At 36.1% G+C, this 18,364-nt stretch overlaps 1 protein-coding gene across 2 annotated transcripts in view; it reads right to left on the bottom strand.

Annotated features, from left to right (window-relative positions):
- Positions 1-16,488: 16,488 nt before the first annotated feature.
- The window catches only part of exo5 (exonuclease 5), a 3,671-nt gene continuing 1,795 nt past the window's right edge, over positions 16,489-18,364 (bottom strand). For both annotated transcript variants that reach the window (XM_052575887.1, XM_052575886.1), the window contains exon 6: positions 16,489-17,761. In XM_052575887.1, coding sequence (XP_052431847.1) covers positions 17,297-17,761 — 465 coding nt within the window. In that variant the 3' untranslated portion in view covers positions 16,489-17,296. The remainder of the gene's footprint in view (positions 17,762-18,364) is intronic.

The raw sequence follows: 18,364 nt of genomic DNA, 5'->3' as shown, positions 1-18,364 counted from the left end.
CATTATAAATGAGAAATCTCCTGCACAGGCAGCTGATCGTTCAGCCGAGTCATGCAGATTTAATTCCCAGTGAGTTGAACCTGAACTAAAAAAAACATTTAATCTTTCCTCTTTAAACTAAAATGAAATTAAAACATGTAACTGAGTCAACAGAAATGTTTGCTTTACTGCAAAGCGCTCTGACTAAATGAAAGACTGCTTACAGAGGGAAAGGAGAAGGTTTCAGTTTGCATTGTATAAATATTTTTTATTTTATTTTATTCTAAACCATCTACAAAATAAATGAAGGGAAATCAATAATGAAATTTTAAAATAATTTTAAAAAGAAAGGGGAAAAAAAGAGTTTAACCTAGCAGTCCCACTATAATTGTATAAGTATTTTTTAATTAGATTAAATTAAATTATTTTTAGACAGTCTAGGAAATAAATAAGGTGACATTAATAAAGAAATGAACAAATTATAAAATAAAAAGTTGGAAAAGACAGGGGTTTCTGTTTAGATTTAAATATTTTATTTTATTATTTTTAAACAAACCAAGAAAACAAATAAGTTGAATGAATAAAATAAAAAATCATAGATTAAAATAGAAAACAGGGAAAACGTAATCTTGATCACTGTAGTAACTCAAACATAACTAGTAAACAACACATGCACATATACCATTAATCATGTAATTGTCAGCAAAAGTGTCCAAGCATCACCATTACAGTAAACAATTAGTTATCTTCATTCTTAGTCTCATATATCACATGGTTGGCATGCTACAACTGTTTATACATGTTATGAAGAGCTGAAAAAGCTCATAAATTAGCAAAGAGATAGGATATACACCTGCCGTCTTCATCTAGTTGTTCCCGCTCTGAACCCCACTGATCTTAGGCACTGTGACGTCAACCATCAGATGCACACGGCTGCTTTAGAGGAATGTAAACAAACATGTTGATAAGCAAATCATTGAAACCGATGATAACCCCAATAATTAGTTCTGAGCCACCGCTCCTTAGGCCTTGTTCTGAGTGAAGGTTACAGAAATGTTTAGAATGCAGTGATGCTGCCAGCTCTCATTAAACTGTCTGTAAGAGCAAAGGTCTGGTTATGGCTGAGCTGTGGAGCAGGGACAGGCCCTTGCTGCTGTGATGGGTTTGCAGACACGTTGCAATGGTAAACAGTTCTAGGTGAGTATAAATTTGAGTATGTCACTATGGCGTGTGGGGTATTTTGAAAACTTGACCACATCCTCCCTGGTCTTCTTCATGATACACATTTCCTCTTTTAGAGGAATATGTTGAGACCAGCCAAACTATAACAGGTGCACTTAAGTTTCTTGTTCTTTTTTTAAGGTAATTCTGACTTCTTATCGCAAAATTCTGACCTTTTTCATGCAATTGCAAGTTTATATCTCACAAATCCTACCTCTTTTCGTCTCAGAGTTGCAGGTTCACGTCTTGCAGTTACAAGTTAACATTTCTTAATCTAAGTTAAGTCTCATAAACTAAAAAAGGTTTAGAAAAAAAGTACTGTTGGGTTGGGTTTTAGGAACTGGTTCCATATTTCCAAGAACCGTGAATTTGATAAGACTCTGCTTAACGATTTCTTTGTTCTCAATTTTATGTGATTTCAAAACAAACCAAGCGCAATGATGTGAAAGAGAATTAAGTACCCGTGAGCTGTTTTCTGTGCTTCGCACACATCCAATGCACATGCACAAAAATTCACCTCTAATATAGTGAGCACAAACTAAACCAAGTTCTCTTTTCATTCTTCTTGTGTTTGAGTGGACAAATACTAAATTGTCAAAATATCCTCATAAACACGGTCTGTTTTGTCTTATCTGAAAGTAAACAGTTGAGAAAGAAAATGTACGTGCAATAATATATTGGATCTGTGCATTCAGTATTAAAGTGACAGCAGCTTGAACCTGTCATCATCGGTGTCATTAATGTTAATCAAAGAACAAAAGAAAAATCAAATTGCTGATCTTGACTGAATAACTTCTGTAACTTTAATGAAGATAAATCCATATTCTTTTTGCAAAAATTAAAGCCTACAATGTTTTAGTTTTACTTTTGATTTCAATTTCTGTCCCTGAACTTTGTTCAGTTGCATTATTTGTGCAATATTGCTAAACTGATTATTTGTTCTTATTTTATTACTAATTTTTACCTGTCTTTAGTAACGTGTGAAATCTATGTTAGTTGGTGGTTTTTGCTGTTGTATTTTTGTTAAAACCACAGGGAAGTTTCTTTTTTAAGTGTTGTTTAGGCAGCTGGCTTTTGTTCATGGTATTCAGCTGCAAAAAGACACAGAATTAATATGTTTGATGTTTTTAATACCTTAATGGAATCAAAACTGGGAATCTGTCAGAACATTTGCAGGCCTCAGTTTAAGTGTTCCTCCAGATGCACTTGTGATAGACATGCACAGAATCAAATGACCATGAGCTTCTATAGATCCTGCATGAGCTTCAGTAAACACACATCAAAGAAATGCAGGATATACTTAAGAAGAGAAATTAAATAGAGATTTTCTTGTGCAAACAGCATGAGGTTTTGAGTTTCTAAGTAAGTTCCTGTTGAAGGTGACATGCTCTGGATGTTAGTGAAGCTGTCTTGACTCGAGCAATGCTGAGACACTGCAGGCAGCTGCTTTGTAAAGTATACTGTGGTCCACATCTCCATGGCAACCAAAGACATTTAGCGGCAGCAACAGCACAGCGGATGTTTTCACATGTTGCCATTCATAGGGGATTCAAACAGTCACAAAATGTCAGCTGTCATGAAGTCTGATATCAGACTGTAAGGTGAATGGTGGACAAAATATGCACACTCTTTTAATAATCAAGTTGAGTAAAAGTACTTACTTTCAGTGTATACTTAACCTAAGTATAAAAAGTCAGAGTACTTTATCTACTATACATAAGACTAGGGCTGTGAATCTTTGGGTCGGCAGCAATTCGATTTGATTCACGATTCATAGGTTTTCGATTCGATTCAAGAACGATTTTTGCAAATTTAGAATGATTAAATTCGATTCAATTCACAATTAAATGTGATTCGATTCTATTATAACGATTCGATTCTGTGTTCTTTAAGTGCATTCACAGGATTATTTAAATGCTTCCCCTAAATTCTTTAAATGCTCAATCAGGGGCCAAATTACACAGCAGTCTTTATGGTTAGAGAACCATAGGTTAGAGAGAGAGAGAAAAAAAAGAACATTTTGTCCATTGTTAGATGCTAGTTTAATGATGCTATGGCATGACAAGGCATACGTAAAAATGTATGCAAGCCAAGATAAAAAAAAAAAGTTTAAGAGTATTATGTATAAGCTAACATTTTGTCCCACCAGTGGCGTAGCTATCATTTCAGAAGTGACAGAAATGTCAAATATAATCATTTTATGTAGCCTGTATTATTGTAATAAAATATACTATTAGAAAATACACTTTATAGTTTCTGTACTGTAATAAACGATGTAAATAATTCAATTTATTGTGTTTTTTATTTTAGGTTAATCTTCTTCTTTTTTTTATTCAATTTAGCTGCCGATAAAGCCTGGCACGTCTATGAGAGCGAGTTCATTTCTTTGTCAGTGTGAAAACTTATTTATCTCATTTTCACAAAACAAAATGCTTTAGTAGCTATTTAACTTTTTCTCTCCATCAGCGAATGATGATTCTGAGAGAAAACACACCTGGGGCCCTATCTTGCACCCAGCGCAATTGACTTTGTACACCGACGCATGTGTCATTCCTATTTTGCACCTGCGCAAAGCGCGCTTTTCCCTCCACAGAAGCACGTCGCTAAACTAGTGGATGAACTTGCGCTCCCTGGGCGGTTCAGCGCAAAAAAGGAGGCGTGTTCCGGCGCAAACAATCCCTGGTGCTATTTTGCTGTTCCATTAAACAATTGCGCCACTGACCAGAAAAAACCTAGTCTAAAGTCAGTGGCGCGTTGCGCGTTGTTCATTTTGCTATTTTAAGGGCGCATGCTTGACCATAATGTATAGCGTGCACAACGCGCATACACTTTGCTCATGTAATCTACACAGATGCAACAGTTATTTTTGCAAATCATAAACTGTTACACTAAAAAAAAAAAAAATAACACATGAGATGACGGAAATCATTGTGGTGTGCACAAAAAAATAGGCATAAATCTAGCTTACAAATTATTCAGGCTAATTGTAGTAATTAAGGATCAGACCTGTTTGCCCAATAGTGGCAAGACATATAGGCTATGTAAGGACATCTGACAAATATGTTTGTCCGTCAAGAACCAGGAAAAAAATCGATGAAACAATTGTGGCTATTTCCTCCCACGCCTGTTTAACCGACGCTATTTTGGGTGGGTTTCTCCCATCCCCATACAACACAACTTCTCTGTCTTTCACTGCTCTTACAAGAACATCAGTCTCCTCGGCTGTGAACCGCTCCTGGCGTGCGCCTGGTAAATACGCCATAATAATAGCAATCCATAATGGAACTTGCGCACCTGCTTTTAAAGGGAATGTTGGATGACGCTCTGATTGGTTTATTTCACGTTACGCCCAAACCACACCTATGAATAATGAAGCTACTTCAGACCAACCCATTTTAGATTTTGCGCCGGGCGCAAGAGCCATTTATCCCGCCGGGAAAATAGCAACAGCGCCAAGACCCGCCCACAAAGTTACTTGCGCTTCGCGCTTTGACACTTGCGTTTCAGATCGTTAAAATAGGGCCCCAGATGTCTGTTAAAGCGACGAATGCTACTTTCTGCTCTGTTCATGCAATAAATACGCAGCATTCGACCGCTCAGGTAACGCCGTCGGTAAGATACAGAGAGCCACTGAAAAACTAAAGAAAAGTAAAACGACTTACTTTAGTATTAGGCCTACTGGCCACGAGTCCTGAGGAGAGATCACACATCAGCTGCGTCAGAGACAAACGAAGCGCGAGCGCAACCCTTTGACAGTCTCGTGCGGTGGAGCGCGTGAAGGAGAGAAGCGAACACTGTTCAAGGTCTCCATTAATTCGTGCTTGTATTAATTTAATGTGTATGTATTTTGAAAGCACTGAATCGCTATAGAAATCGCGATTCATTCGATTAGTGTCCGAGTTGGCGATTCAAAAATCATGTTTTTAAGCTCGATGCATTTAAATCGTCAAGGTTTGTAATCGATGCATCGAAGTGTATGTTTAACATGTAATTTCATTTAATTTAAAATGTCATTTCATTTCATTAGTGAATAAGTAGTGAATAAAAGATTAAAAAGTGAACAAGTGCAGTCAGTCTTTTTGATTTTTAATTATCATTCTGAAATGTAAAATTCTAATATTATAAAATATACAAGTATTCCAATTTTATATATTGTGGATATTTAATAATTTAATAATTATTAATACAAAATCCAAATAATTAAAATAATAATTCTAAATAATAATTGTATCTTGTTATAAGACTAATTCACTTTCAATTTAAAAGAAAAAAAACAATTATCAAATTGTTATAGAAATAAGATTAAAAGAAAATTCCCTGATAAAATACAGATGTGATAAAATGTATGACGATATGGCAGCATTCAAGCCTCATGACACACTCTGAGTCTCTGAGAAGATGAATACACACCAGAGTGATGAATGCGTCTGATGAGCCATGGAGCAACTAGCCACAGATCGGGTCTCATTAGAGCTGCCCCCTCCAGGGACCCAACACCCCTCACAGGGAAATGACTTCAACCTCACAGTTGCAGCTGTTGACGGGGTAGAGGAGAAAAAGACTAGAACGAGGCCAATGGATCAAATAAACCTGACAGAATCATCACAGAACAAAACCTAGTTTGTTGTTTTGTCACTATGGTTCATCTTTTAAAAAAACTTGCTCAACAAAACTGCAAAGATGCATGCTTTCCATTCTTCCTGTCAGTGGTCTTTGTGTGCTGTGAATGTGTGGTAAACAAAACACTACTTTGTGGCCAAGTACACAGTGAATGAATGGGCTGAAAAGGTTACTGTTTGTTGTACAATTCTGGCCAAGTGAACCAAAAGATACAGAAGGAGCGACAGAGAGAAAACACACTGAAAGGTCACCTCTATTTCCACTGATGTATTGTGTTTGCATTTGTTCTTCCAAGACACTGAAAGCAAAAATCGGGACTATATTTTTGATTACAAACCTAATATACTGAGCTCATTTGTGACCTGTGTATGCAATAGACACAGAACAAAAGCAAAGGATCTTTAAACTGAAAATGTGTTACTTGAAAATTACTCACTTGAGACTCTCTAGGCCTGTTTTCATCTTAAAGTTAAACTTCCAGCAAACCATCCATCGCCTGCAAGTGTTGTAATGGATTGTATTTCACTGAAGCAGAATCTCGAACTTCTCTGATGGTTGTTTCAATGTAGCACACGAGTGAGTCAGACTTTCATTCTTCTCTTTGATCTTCCTGTCTCTCTGTGAATGCATTGTGGGACATCTCAGATCAACCCTAGACTCAGAAAAGATGAAAACAAAGTGTTATGAGAGCCATTAAATGAAAGCTGACTTAACACAAGCTCTCTGATCACTGTGTCTCTTTTCTCTGCCTCAGAGTGTGTTTTGAAACTTCTGTAGGGGTACAGTATTAAAAAGTCTCACACATTCTGGTGTGTCAAAAGATCTATTTCTCTGTGTGGAAAGCTGGAAGAAATCTGTCTGCGCTTCAACATCAGTTATAAAATGTGTGCAGACTGATAAAGGGAGCTGAAATGAGCTGTGACTGATTATGCGTGTGCATGTGTGCTCAGCACCATAACCTCAAATAAATACTGCCGTCTAGCTGGCTCATAGAAACTCTCTTCTCTAAACAAGACTTCTTTCATCATGACTTGCTGCTTCTGAGTTTATCAGAGTGGTTTTGGGTACATTAAGCCTATACTTGAAGCCAATACTATATCTATCTATAGCATTTGAAGGAATATTTCACCCAATATTGAAATTCTTTGAAACAGAGGAATACATTTAATTTAATTTAATTTAATTTAATTTAATCAAATGCTACTGAATAATTAATGTTTTCAGAATATTCATGAATATTAATTTCTTATTTAAATAAAATTGTAAATAAGTACAATACTAATTATGTGTTATAAATTACAATAAAAAGGCTATACATTGAGAAAAATGCATGCAAAACAAGCAGAAAATTGCTAGTAAATTACGGAAAGACCTCAATAGCATTTCCTTGTAAAATGTACTCCAATAATTTGTTTTATTTACTACTTTAATTTTTTTTAAATATACAATTTGTAAATCATTAATATAATTTAAAATCAATTATCATTTATTAATTATCACTTTATCACCATTTGTTTAGTCCATACAACTTTTGTAGTCCATTCAGAAAATGTTTAGTGAATAAAAACATACATTTGGTCTGTTTCTCACACAAAGTTATGATAAGCTGTCTGGACCACTTTTAAAATACTTTTTTGGAGCTTGGCATTATAATAACCATGCATTTTTTTTGTATGGAAAGATGAGGCTTGAACATCCATTTGTTACAGTGCACAAATGCATATGCATGATCAAAAACCTTGACATGAGTTGAATTGCATAATCACATTCTTTTGGGTCAGCTGTTGCAGCAAAAAATCTCCCTGCTTACACACTCTCTCTCTCTGCTTCATAGAGAATTATTACAGTGGTGAAAATATCACAGGCACTGGGACTTCAGCATATCAAAGCAAAAAGAAAGAAAGCATAGAAGCGCTGGCTTAAAGGGATGATTCAGTAGCTCATGCTGCGGTCAGTGTGACACAGAATGAATAACACATCCACTGCCCATTCTTTCAACAACACAATGACAAAGATCAAATCACAACCACAAACAACAGAAAAACCTTAAACATGCCAGTGAACATATGAGTTGTACACTTTTCCTAAATAATTTCTTGGTGCAGTCATGCATACGTCCACAGTACACTGTCTCACCTCAGAACCTTGTGGCTCATTGACGCACAAACCAAAGGAATGAAAAACAAAGTATGGCTCTCTTGAGTGATTCTTGATCCGATGTAGAGCCACATGTGCCTCTCACGTCATTTCATCGCTGAATTTACACTACACTGTCATGAAGTGATTAGTTTGTTTTCTAAATACTTTTTGTGGGATTTGACTTTTGTTCTTTTTTTGTGCTGCATGACTTTCCCATGTAACTGAAACAGTCTGTTCCCTGTGATCTGGGACCTCTGTCCCAAGAGTCACATGCTGCGTTATCTGGTGACAAGCCAAAAGAAACAAAGGCCCATGGGACGCTCACGGTAAGCCTTTCCCTTGTTGTTATACCCTAGTAAGGGAAACATGAGCAAATGTGTCCAGTGAATGTTGTCTTTCATTGCATGTTATATTTATTTCACTTCAATGAAGTATAAACAATTTTAAAAAAATACCCTTAAATTTATGATACAGTACACTTAGCTAGTGCCAGTAGTGTTGGGGAAGTTTATGTATTTACGAGCGAGTCACTGAATTAGTCAAACAATTTATTCAATATTCATTGCTTAATGTAGGAACTTTGATGCATTGATTCATTCGATTCATTTAAGAATACAATCTTTAAAGCAAATCACTGAATCATTCACTCAACTGATTCATTCAGGAATGAAATGCCACTATTTGCATGTTGCTCTGAGACATGCAACAGTTGTTGTTATATTTGTTACGTTGTTCATGCTTTGATCTGAATGCAAACAACATATCCACACACATATGTTGCTTATGTTCAGTGGATACTCTCCAAAATGGCGCCAGGGTGACGTGAAGGAGACAAATTGTTGTATCAAGTCATTATTTTTGTTTTCTTTGTGCACAAAATGTATTCTTGTAGTTTTGTAAAATAACAGCTGAACCATTGATGTCACATGGACTATTTTAATGATGGCCTTACTTCGTTGGACCTTGATCATCTTAGTACCCTTGCTGTCTATGGAGCATCAGAAAGCTCTTGGAATTAATCAAAAATATCTAAATTTGTGACCCGAGGACGAACGAAGGTCTTGCAGGTTTGGAACAATGTGAGGGTATGTAATTCAGGACAGAATTTTCATTTTTGGGTGAACTATCCCCTTGAAGCAGTTTTTGCCTGTGATATTAATAATATGAATCAGAATCAAACATTATGAATCAGATCAACTCAAAAAAAGCTTTTGAACCTCAATTTAACTTACTGTTCTTGCGAAGTTCAGTCGCAGTGTTGTACGAAGGAAACCACTGAACTTATGCTAAAGGGCATGGGGCCTCCAAGAAAAAGAATCACAACCTTCATCTCCCTGGACTTTTACACAGAGAAATCAACGTCACTTCAAAGATTCTCTCCTCTCATCTGACAGTGAGAAGGGTTTCTATAAATATCCCCTGTGAATACAGCACCTTAACACCACTGCTTACGTGTAGTAGGCCGCGATTAAGATTTTCAGCACAGTACATTGCGCTCTCACTGTTACTTTTCCCTCCCTGACACAATTCCCATGTCTCCTTGTCCATTTAATCTGCTTGTCTATCTGAGAATGTCTATCTCAGCCTCTCCCTTTCATTTTGTACAGCTCTCACATATAAGAGAGGTTATAGGAAACTTTGCACAGCACACTCTAAATTTAAAATAGGATCTGTGTATGACATCACAGGCGTTAAAGAACTCTCACCAGGCCACTAATATCTTCTCCTGCCATCCCACCAACCAGCACTCAGATACTAACAGGTGAATTGTGTTAGGGCTCATTAGCACAAAACACCATCTGCTTTTCTAATTTCCTGTGTATTCCCGTTCTGGGAATAGCAAGCTCTACACCTCCCCACTGCTGGGATAAAGTGATGGACAAAAGCCACTTGGTCACATGCTATACCTTGCCGTCACAGTGAAAAACAAGCCTGGTGATTTGTCTTTCTTTTTTTTCTTTTTTTGTAATCACAACCAAAAAGAACATTATGTGTAATTAGTGTTACAAGACACTTCTGCTAGACAGATGATAGCTCCGCTGCTTGTTTTGTTCCACTCAGGGGGCACTATGTGGCAAGAGGACAGTACATTCGATCATGGCAGTAATAGCATGAGCGCTGCTGGCAGTAACTCATGCTGTCATAATGGAAAGAAAGCAGCACCTAATGCACTATAAAACCACATATAGAGCCACGTTATAAAGACACTTCCCAGCAATCTCTGCTGAGGTCTTCATGGTTACATGCAGATGGGGATCCAGCTGCTGCGGGACACAAGCTGAAAGAACAACAAGGTACAGATACTCCAATTAATATTAGAGCATCTCCAGATGCTTGTTTTCAATGCCGATTCACAATCATTTCATTGAAATTCATTAGTTTTCTGAGCAAAACTGGTGTCTAAAGCACAAACACTGGTTCTCTGTTAAATAATAGCCATCTGTGTAGTTTGCAGGGCCTGCATTTTTGACTGGGGAGTTTTTTTCTTCATTTCTATACTGTAAATAATGTGTGGAATGTATGGTAAAAAAAATGGCAGCAGTTTCTAGAACTTTGCTGAAAATATATACAGTATATTACCATTATGCTAACACAAGTGCACTAAAGTAATACAATACATAAGAATTTAGCAACATAACATATTACATTAAGAACCTTAAAGGGATAATTCACCCAAAAATGAAAATTTGATGTTTATCTTCTTACATCCCAGGGCATCCAAGATGTAGGTGACTTTGTTTCTTCAGTAGAACACAAACAAAGCTTTTTTTAACTCAAACCGTTGCAGTCTGTCAGTCTTATAATGGAGGTGAACTGGAATCACGGCTTTGAGAGTCAAAAAACAAACACAAAACCAAATGAAAACCTGTGGCTCGTGATGATACATTGATGTGTAAAGACACGAAAACAATCGGTCTTGGCAAGAAACTGAACAGTATTTATATACTTCACTATATAATATATTCACAAGTCACTTACTGTACATCTTGGATGCCCTGGGGATAAGCAGATAAAATGTTAATTTTTGACAACTAATTATTTAATAAATGGCAGTAAAAACCTAATTAAAATATTTAAAAGAAAAAAAAAACATAAATTGAAAACTGTGACACAGGGAATAGGAATGTAAATTTATGTTGTTGTTTTTTTCCCTGTAAATTATAAGATGACTTGTTCTCTTTCACATTTGAAAACTGTATATTTTAAGTAATTGTTCACTCCATGATGAAAATCCTTACATTAATTACTCTCATGTCGCTCCAAACCCATTAATCTTCGGAACATAAATCAAGATAATTTTGATGAAATCCTAGAGCTTTCTGAACCTGCATAGACATAAAAGCAACTACCTCGTTCAAGGCCCAGGAAGGTAGTAAAGACATCATTAAAATAGTCCATGTGACGTATATTGTCGTTGTGCTGCGGCCGTCCCAAGTTTTGAATCCCAGATTGTGGACCTTTTTCGACACCCCCCCCCCCCCCCCCCACATCACTTTGTGTCACTCACTACACTGTCCTATCTAAATAAAAGACAGTTATGTTGCTGTCTACGCAGAAGTGACAAAAATACAAAAAATATCATAAGAGTAGTTCAATTTACATGCTTGTGGGGTATAAAAAAAACTGATGTTATTGTTATTAACTGAAAATCTCATTCATGTAACATGAACATATGCATATTCTGATTTGGTATTTATAAGATTCATGACAATCATATGGCTACAAGGTGTTGTTGACATGATGGTCTTAACAACCGCTGTTCACCTCTGACTTTTATATTTAAAGAGCAGTGTGAACATTCTGCTAAACATCTCCTTTTGTATTCTATAGTTTTTCTGGATTAGAACAACAATAATGAAGGTGGGGTAAAGAGTAAATTATTTTAAATTTACACAATTTCATTCACATAATTGTAACTTTCCTTTTAAGTCCTTCATCTAAGCAACTGCTCAAGCGAAATGAGTAAGTCCTGTGAGAACTCATTTTTAATGTCCACAATTTGTTCATCTACATTGGTTGCGTCTGCCTTTTCTACATGATTGCCAAATTTGTTCTCTGCTTGAATTGCTAAATGTCCTCTGCCTTTCCAAAGCGTGCAGAGTCACTATATGAGCAGGCTAAAAATAGCAAATGAATTCAAATCTTCTCATCTTGCACGAATAAGCAAAACGTGTGTGTTGTGTGAGTGTGTGCTCGACCTAAGGGCAAACTGCCCTTGCAACCGTACTGAAAAAAAGTCACCCGTTTAAAATATATATATTACAATAATGAGAAACATAATGTGGTTTTATCTGGGTAGATGAGAGTGGCTGTTCGTAAACTTTTCATATTACAGTTCTGCCCTGACCCTTCTTAAGAGTAGCACTTTATTGCCTCAGAAAAGTAAGTAATCAAATTGACTTGTGACCTACATAATGAGCTCTTTCGTTCTGTGCTGTGTGTGACAGAGATAAAGCCTTGTTACAGCACTTCCTGTGCGACACGGTCACTGTCAACTGCCATTTCATTAACCCAGCACATTTATGAACACCTCAATTAATCTCTCATGTACACAAGCTTGCATCCGCACGCACACAAGCACACTTGTCCCACTAATATTTACACACTCACTTTCACTTCCCCTTAAACTAACCCATACAACTCCATTCACATTCTCATAAACACAGCCTGCTCTTATCTCAGCCCCATGTGCTTTAATTTGTTTCAATTGGAGTTATTTGTGTCTTTGTTAAAGGATGCTTCAGAGTCTTTCCTGGAGGCTGCTGACTGTGTGCGGTACTCTCACACTCCCTCCCACAGCACCAAATGAAAAATGAGACTCCTCTCTGCTTGTTACTTTCCAGGACGAGAGGACAATTACTCTATTAGGACAAAATGTGCATGGAACCAGATCTGCAATGTTTTAAGGCGGTTTGTGTGAACCTTCAAGGCAGTAGTGCACTTATGGTTCCTGCCAAAAATGTAGAAAAGTGAATTAAGACGTGCTTTATAGCAAAACAAATGGTCTGGTATCAAATTACCTGAATGCTTTTAAAACTTCTTTTAGGTGTCCACAAGAGCCCTCTGTGTATGAGCAGAGCTGTGAAAAGAAGTGCTTGTTTTATGCAACTGTCAAAGTGCATGTCACCCTTGGCACCCAGAATGTATAAACTTAGTCACACCTAAAATTCATGGCATTAGACGACCGTGAAAGATTCTAAATATCACTTACATTTTTATGCGAGTTCCCTAGTTAAAAAAAATATAATTACCTCAAATTAAACAACAGTTCACCCCAAAATGAAAACTGGCTGAAAATCTATTCACCCTCAGACCATCCAAGATGCAGATGAGTTTGTTTTATCACCAGAACACATTTGTAGAAATGTAGCATCACTTCACTTACTCATCATTGGATCCTTTGCAGTGAATTGGGTGCCGTCAGAATGAGAGTCCAAACAGCTGATAAAAACATAACAAAAATCCACATGTTGCACCTTACAACTCCAGTCTATCAATTAAAATCTTGTGAAGTAAGATTTTAAAAAAATCCATCAAGGCAATTTAACTTCTGATGAAAATACCTGTTCATTATCCATAATCCAAACTGTTTTTGCTTGTAAATTATGCTTGATATGCATATTTTTTGGAATCAGATGAGGCGAATTGTTCACTGAAGGAACCATTTTTATGGATTATGGAATAGTATTTTTGCTGGAAGCAATGGTTTTAAGTTAAAAATGTAACTGATGGGTTTTTCTTATAAACACACCTTGTTCGCTCCACGAGAAGTTAATTGATGGATTAGAGTTGTGAGGATTATTGTGATGTTTTTATCAGATGCTTGGGCTTAAGTGTACTTTTTCAGAAAACCATTTTCTCCCTTCCTCCATCTTCCTCTGCATTTGTCAGAACGCACACTAATATTTTGTATTTTACAGTACATGTACTCACATGTACTTATAGTGTACTTACAGTGTATTTATTTAACTACGTGGGGTAGGGTTAGGTTTAGGGGTAGGTTCAGGGTTAGTACCTAGTTATTACATAGTTATTGTAATTACTCTAATAAGTACGTAGTATGTACATGAGGAACAGGACTGTAAAATAAAGTGCTACCAATATTTCTTTATACTCTCGAAGTGATGATGTCAGTGTTACTGGCCCTTTGCTCTGTGTTTCTGTGATCAGTTGCAGCAGATTCTTGTTCCACCGCACTGTAGCACTGATCACTGGGATTAAAGAGTCAGAACTGGAGACAGTGGTGTTTTAGTCAGTTGACTAATGATGACAGTGAGATTGGGGTTGTGGACAGCTGGTTGAGTCCAAGGACTTCCTCGTGTTTTGCTTTAGCTTGGTAAAGAGGCCTGTGGGTTTCAGTTGCTCCAGACGGGGATCATTTGACCGTGTGGGGATCTCCACACTGGGCAGGGTGGAGCTGAATACTGGCTCTGTTACATTACTGCGGCAGCAGACCGCTGTCACTCTGTAATGAGATCTGCGTCACAGGCTCACACTTTTAATGGATTTTCTGCATAGTTTTTAGACTATGTACCATGAATTATTTCTTTGCAAGAACATTTTTTGGTTTCTTATTTTGTCATTTCCTTTTCTATGAGAATGCATCACATTTACACTAAAGTAAACCATCCTTGAGAATTTGTCTGGGAAATATTTTGCATGTTTTCATAATTACCCTATTGGCTTAATTATCAAAATGTAAAAAAGGTGCTTCTTACCACAATGCAAAAATATTTATATTATACTGATTTATTTTTACATTTCAGGCAAATCGTTGTACTTCCAACAAGTAAATTGATCAATAAATTAATCAAAAGTGATGGTAAAGACCTTTTTTATTGTTACAAAATGTATTCTATTTTAAATAATACTGTTTTAAACTTTGGTTTAAAACTTTACCGTTTTTAAAAAATGCATCATGGTTTCTCTAAAAATAATATAACACACAATTCTTTTGAAAAAAGAAGGCTAAGAATTAATAATTATATGAAATGCTTCGTATTTATTCAAATTCATATTAGAATGATTTTTAAAAGTTCATGTGACACTGATGACTGTAGTAATGGCTGTTGAAAAATGCTTTTCCATCAGTTATTTTAAATTGTAAAATTATTTTACAATACTATAGTTTTTACTGTATTTTGAATCAAATAATGCAACCCTGGTGAGCATAAGAAAGTCTTTCACAAACATTAGAGTAATTTTTTTTGACCAAACCCAAAGTTTTGAATAGTATGTAATTGTTCTTTACAGTTTTAGAATATATTACAAAACACTTTAAAGATTTAACAAAGTGACCTGGTACTGTTCCGATGAGATTCACTCTGTGTAATATTCTAGAAGAATGATTTGCTTACAGGGAATGATGTAATCCAGTGTAATGACATTTATCAATGTAAGACATCACAATGCAAAATGAATGATTCCAAAGTCCTGACAGTCGTATACCTGCATTAGCTCCCATGCACTGTGCACTCACATGAACATCAATTAAATCACCCCACATTTGCATCTAGTTTTATGCCTCATTTAACCCTTTTTCTCAGGTAAGGTAAAAAAAAGGGAACGGAGCCTTCTAACTTCTTTTTGTCTGCGCCTTAATGCGATCACTATTCAGAGACCCTTTTATTGGGCGACCTATTGATCGGGAGAGGCAGGAATTGAGTGAGCAACACAAACAGAGCATGAAACGATAGGCCACAACAGTGTTGCATGGCTCCTCTGTCTGCCAGGTGACATGCGTTTACAAAGGCTGAATTGAAGTGCTGAAGCTCTTTACTAGAGACTGAGTGAGCAGGAGTGCTTTTAAGAGCCTCGAATGAGGGGTCATTAGCGCCTGAGTGACTTCATCAGACCAGACTGTACTGCAGCTTCCTACGGCTGGAAGATGGTGTGCTTTAGTGCAGACATGAGCAAACAAAGCACTGGGAATGGCTCTTTTAGCCTATCGACTACCAGATTAGAGCAGACCTCAACCAACACAATCTAATAACGGCTGCTCTCAGCCTCACGGGTGTTCGATGGCTGCGCATGGGCAAAGCCGGGTATCGGATTCAAACACAGCCTCTTCTGTATTGAGATTTGCAGTCATTTGTGAGCTTATTATGAGGAAAGGAATGAATTGATTCATTAATAAAATAAACAAGCCTCCAGAGGGTATTTAAAACAGCTTGGCATACATGGCCATGCAAAGGAGCCTGCACACCTTAACCAACAACAAATTCAACTATTGAATGTAAAGATTGACTAAACTGTTTGTATGTTTTAGGTTCAGATGGGAAGCACCCTGAGGGAGTGTGGCCTCTTTTAAATGCCAGAAGTGTCATTCAGAGTCTCAGTGTATCATATTGATAACAAGGACACCCTCCAAGGCCTGCGTTGGGTGACGACACAGAAAACAGCAGTGCTGAGGTCAGTGCCAGAGCAGATGAAGTTTCAGGGACAGATAAACCAGCCTCTTCATATCAACACTAGATTATCACTACAGAGGGATCTGATCATCAAAATATGACATTCCAGACTTTGGCACACAGCGCATCATTGATTTAATTTTAGCAACTGTCAAAAACAAACTGATAATGCCATAGTTATCAAATTGTTCATCATGTTGCAGATATGGCTTAACATAAATTCTAAACAATCAGTGATTTAGTAAATAAGAAATGGTTAAATAGCAACATCTAATGGCACACATTTCACTACACAGTATTAAGTATTATACAGTTCACACATTTCACTTCTACAGTATTAATAAACCATAAAAATACAAAAAAATTGTTTACCTATTAATTGCTTTTGCATTATTTCAACATAATGAATACAAACAATACTAATATATATATAGATAGATAGATAGATAGATAGATAGATAGATTCTATTTCATTGTTATTATTATTAATATTACTATTATTATTATTAAGATAATTCAAATGTATTTTAATTTAAGGATTTTTGTAATTTGTTCACTTCAAATGCATTATGTATTTATTAGCATTATATCAACCACACTTCAGTTATCAGAAAAACATATCCGTTCCACTAGCTAAGTGACATAAACTTCTTAATGCACACAAAGTAAGGAAGCTTTCTGCTTGCTTCCATTAAAAATCCATTCTAATCAAAAAATGCATTATGCATTATATAATGCATTACACATTCTCAAAACATCACTCACAGTCATTATAGAGGTGCACAATAACATTCACATAATATATGCATATTTAAAACTATAAGACTTAAATAGTAAACATTAGACAATAATTAAAGTATAAAAGTTCATGACATGACAAAACAGTCGCCACATACAAATGTTTGTATTATCTGTAAAATGATGACTCATGAGCTAGCATGATCTGCTTGTTGGTCAGATACTTGCAATCTATTCTTTGTCCAATTACAAGTTTGTTCATAAAGGCATGATTTACATTTCCAGGCCTCTTCTATGTCAACCCCTTCGGGTTCCCTCTGACCTCTCCAGTAGGCCAGATGACTCTGAAGCTCTGTCCGTAGTTGGGCTTCATCAAAAGGAGCAACCCTGGTCCCAATGGGTCCACTAGAGCCTTGGTGATAGTATTCAATCTGAAGCAGGTCGATGCATGGAAGATCAGAACTAGATACAGTTATTAGCAGAGCATCAACCAGTTCCTCAAAGGTAGTCACCTGGACCCCAATGCTTTTAGCATGGGCCTGGACTCCTGCTCCGAGAACTTGACCTGAACGCAGTTTAAGGTGATTTAAAACATGGTCTTTCTTCACTTCTCCTCTCACCAGTCCATCAAATAGTAATTTATATAGGCCAACCTGAATAAGATGGATAGTTTAAAGAACATATAAAATGATCCAATTTATACAGTATGAGTCAATGATGCATTAAGGTGTGCATAATATAGAAAAGGAAAAAGGGAAGGAAAAATCTGTGCCAAAAAACATGTGTAAAGTTCTCAGAAATGTAGTTTTTTTTTTCATATCTATTTCATATGGTTCTCAAAAACTTTTAACCTTAAAAATGTGTCATGGTGAAAAATATTTTTCCTAATATCATCAATTATTAATTCATTAATATCATTCCTTTTAAGGGAGTCACACCACAAGATTTAGCTGGTTGCACCACATGACTTTGAGGAATAACATAATAATATGCAGTTGAGTTAAAATGTTGTTTTTTCAGTGTTATTATTGTTCACTAAAATTGAAATTAAAACTTTTTTGATAATTTAAATAAAACTGAAAATAAAACAAAATCTAAATATGAAATATATTCTTTTTAATATTGCCTTGAATACTAAATGATTATTAAATTATTGAAAATTATAACAACTTAAACTGAAAAAAAAGTAAGAAAACAAGTGACTAAACCACATTAATAAAAAAATAAAAATTAAATGAGAATTAAAAATACAAAAA

The sequence above is a fragment of the Carassius gibelio genome, chromosome B15 (assembly GCF_023724105.1).
Source record: "Carassius gibelio isolate Cgi1373 ecotype wild population from Czech Republic chromosome B15, carGib1.2-hapl.c, whole genome shotgun sequence".
NCBI lineage: Eukaryota > Metazoa > Chordata > Actinopteri > Cypriniformes > Cyprinidae > Carassius > Carassius gibelio.
This window is presented reverse-complemented; position numbering and strand designations above follow the sequence as displayed.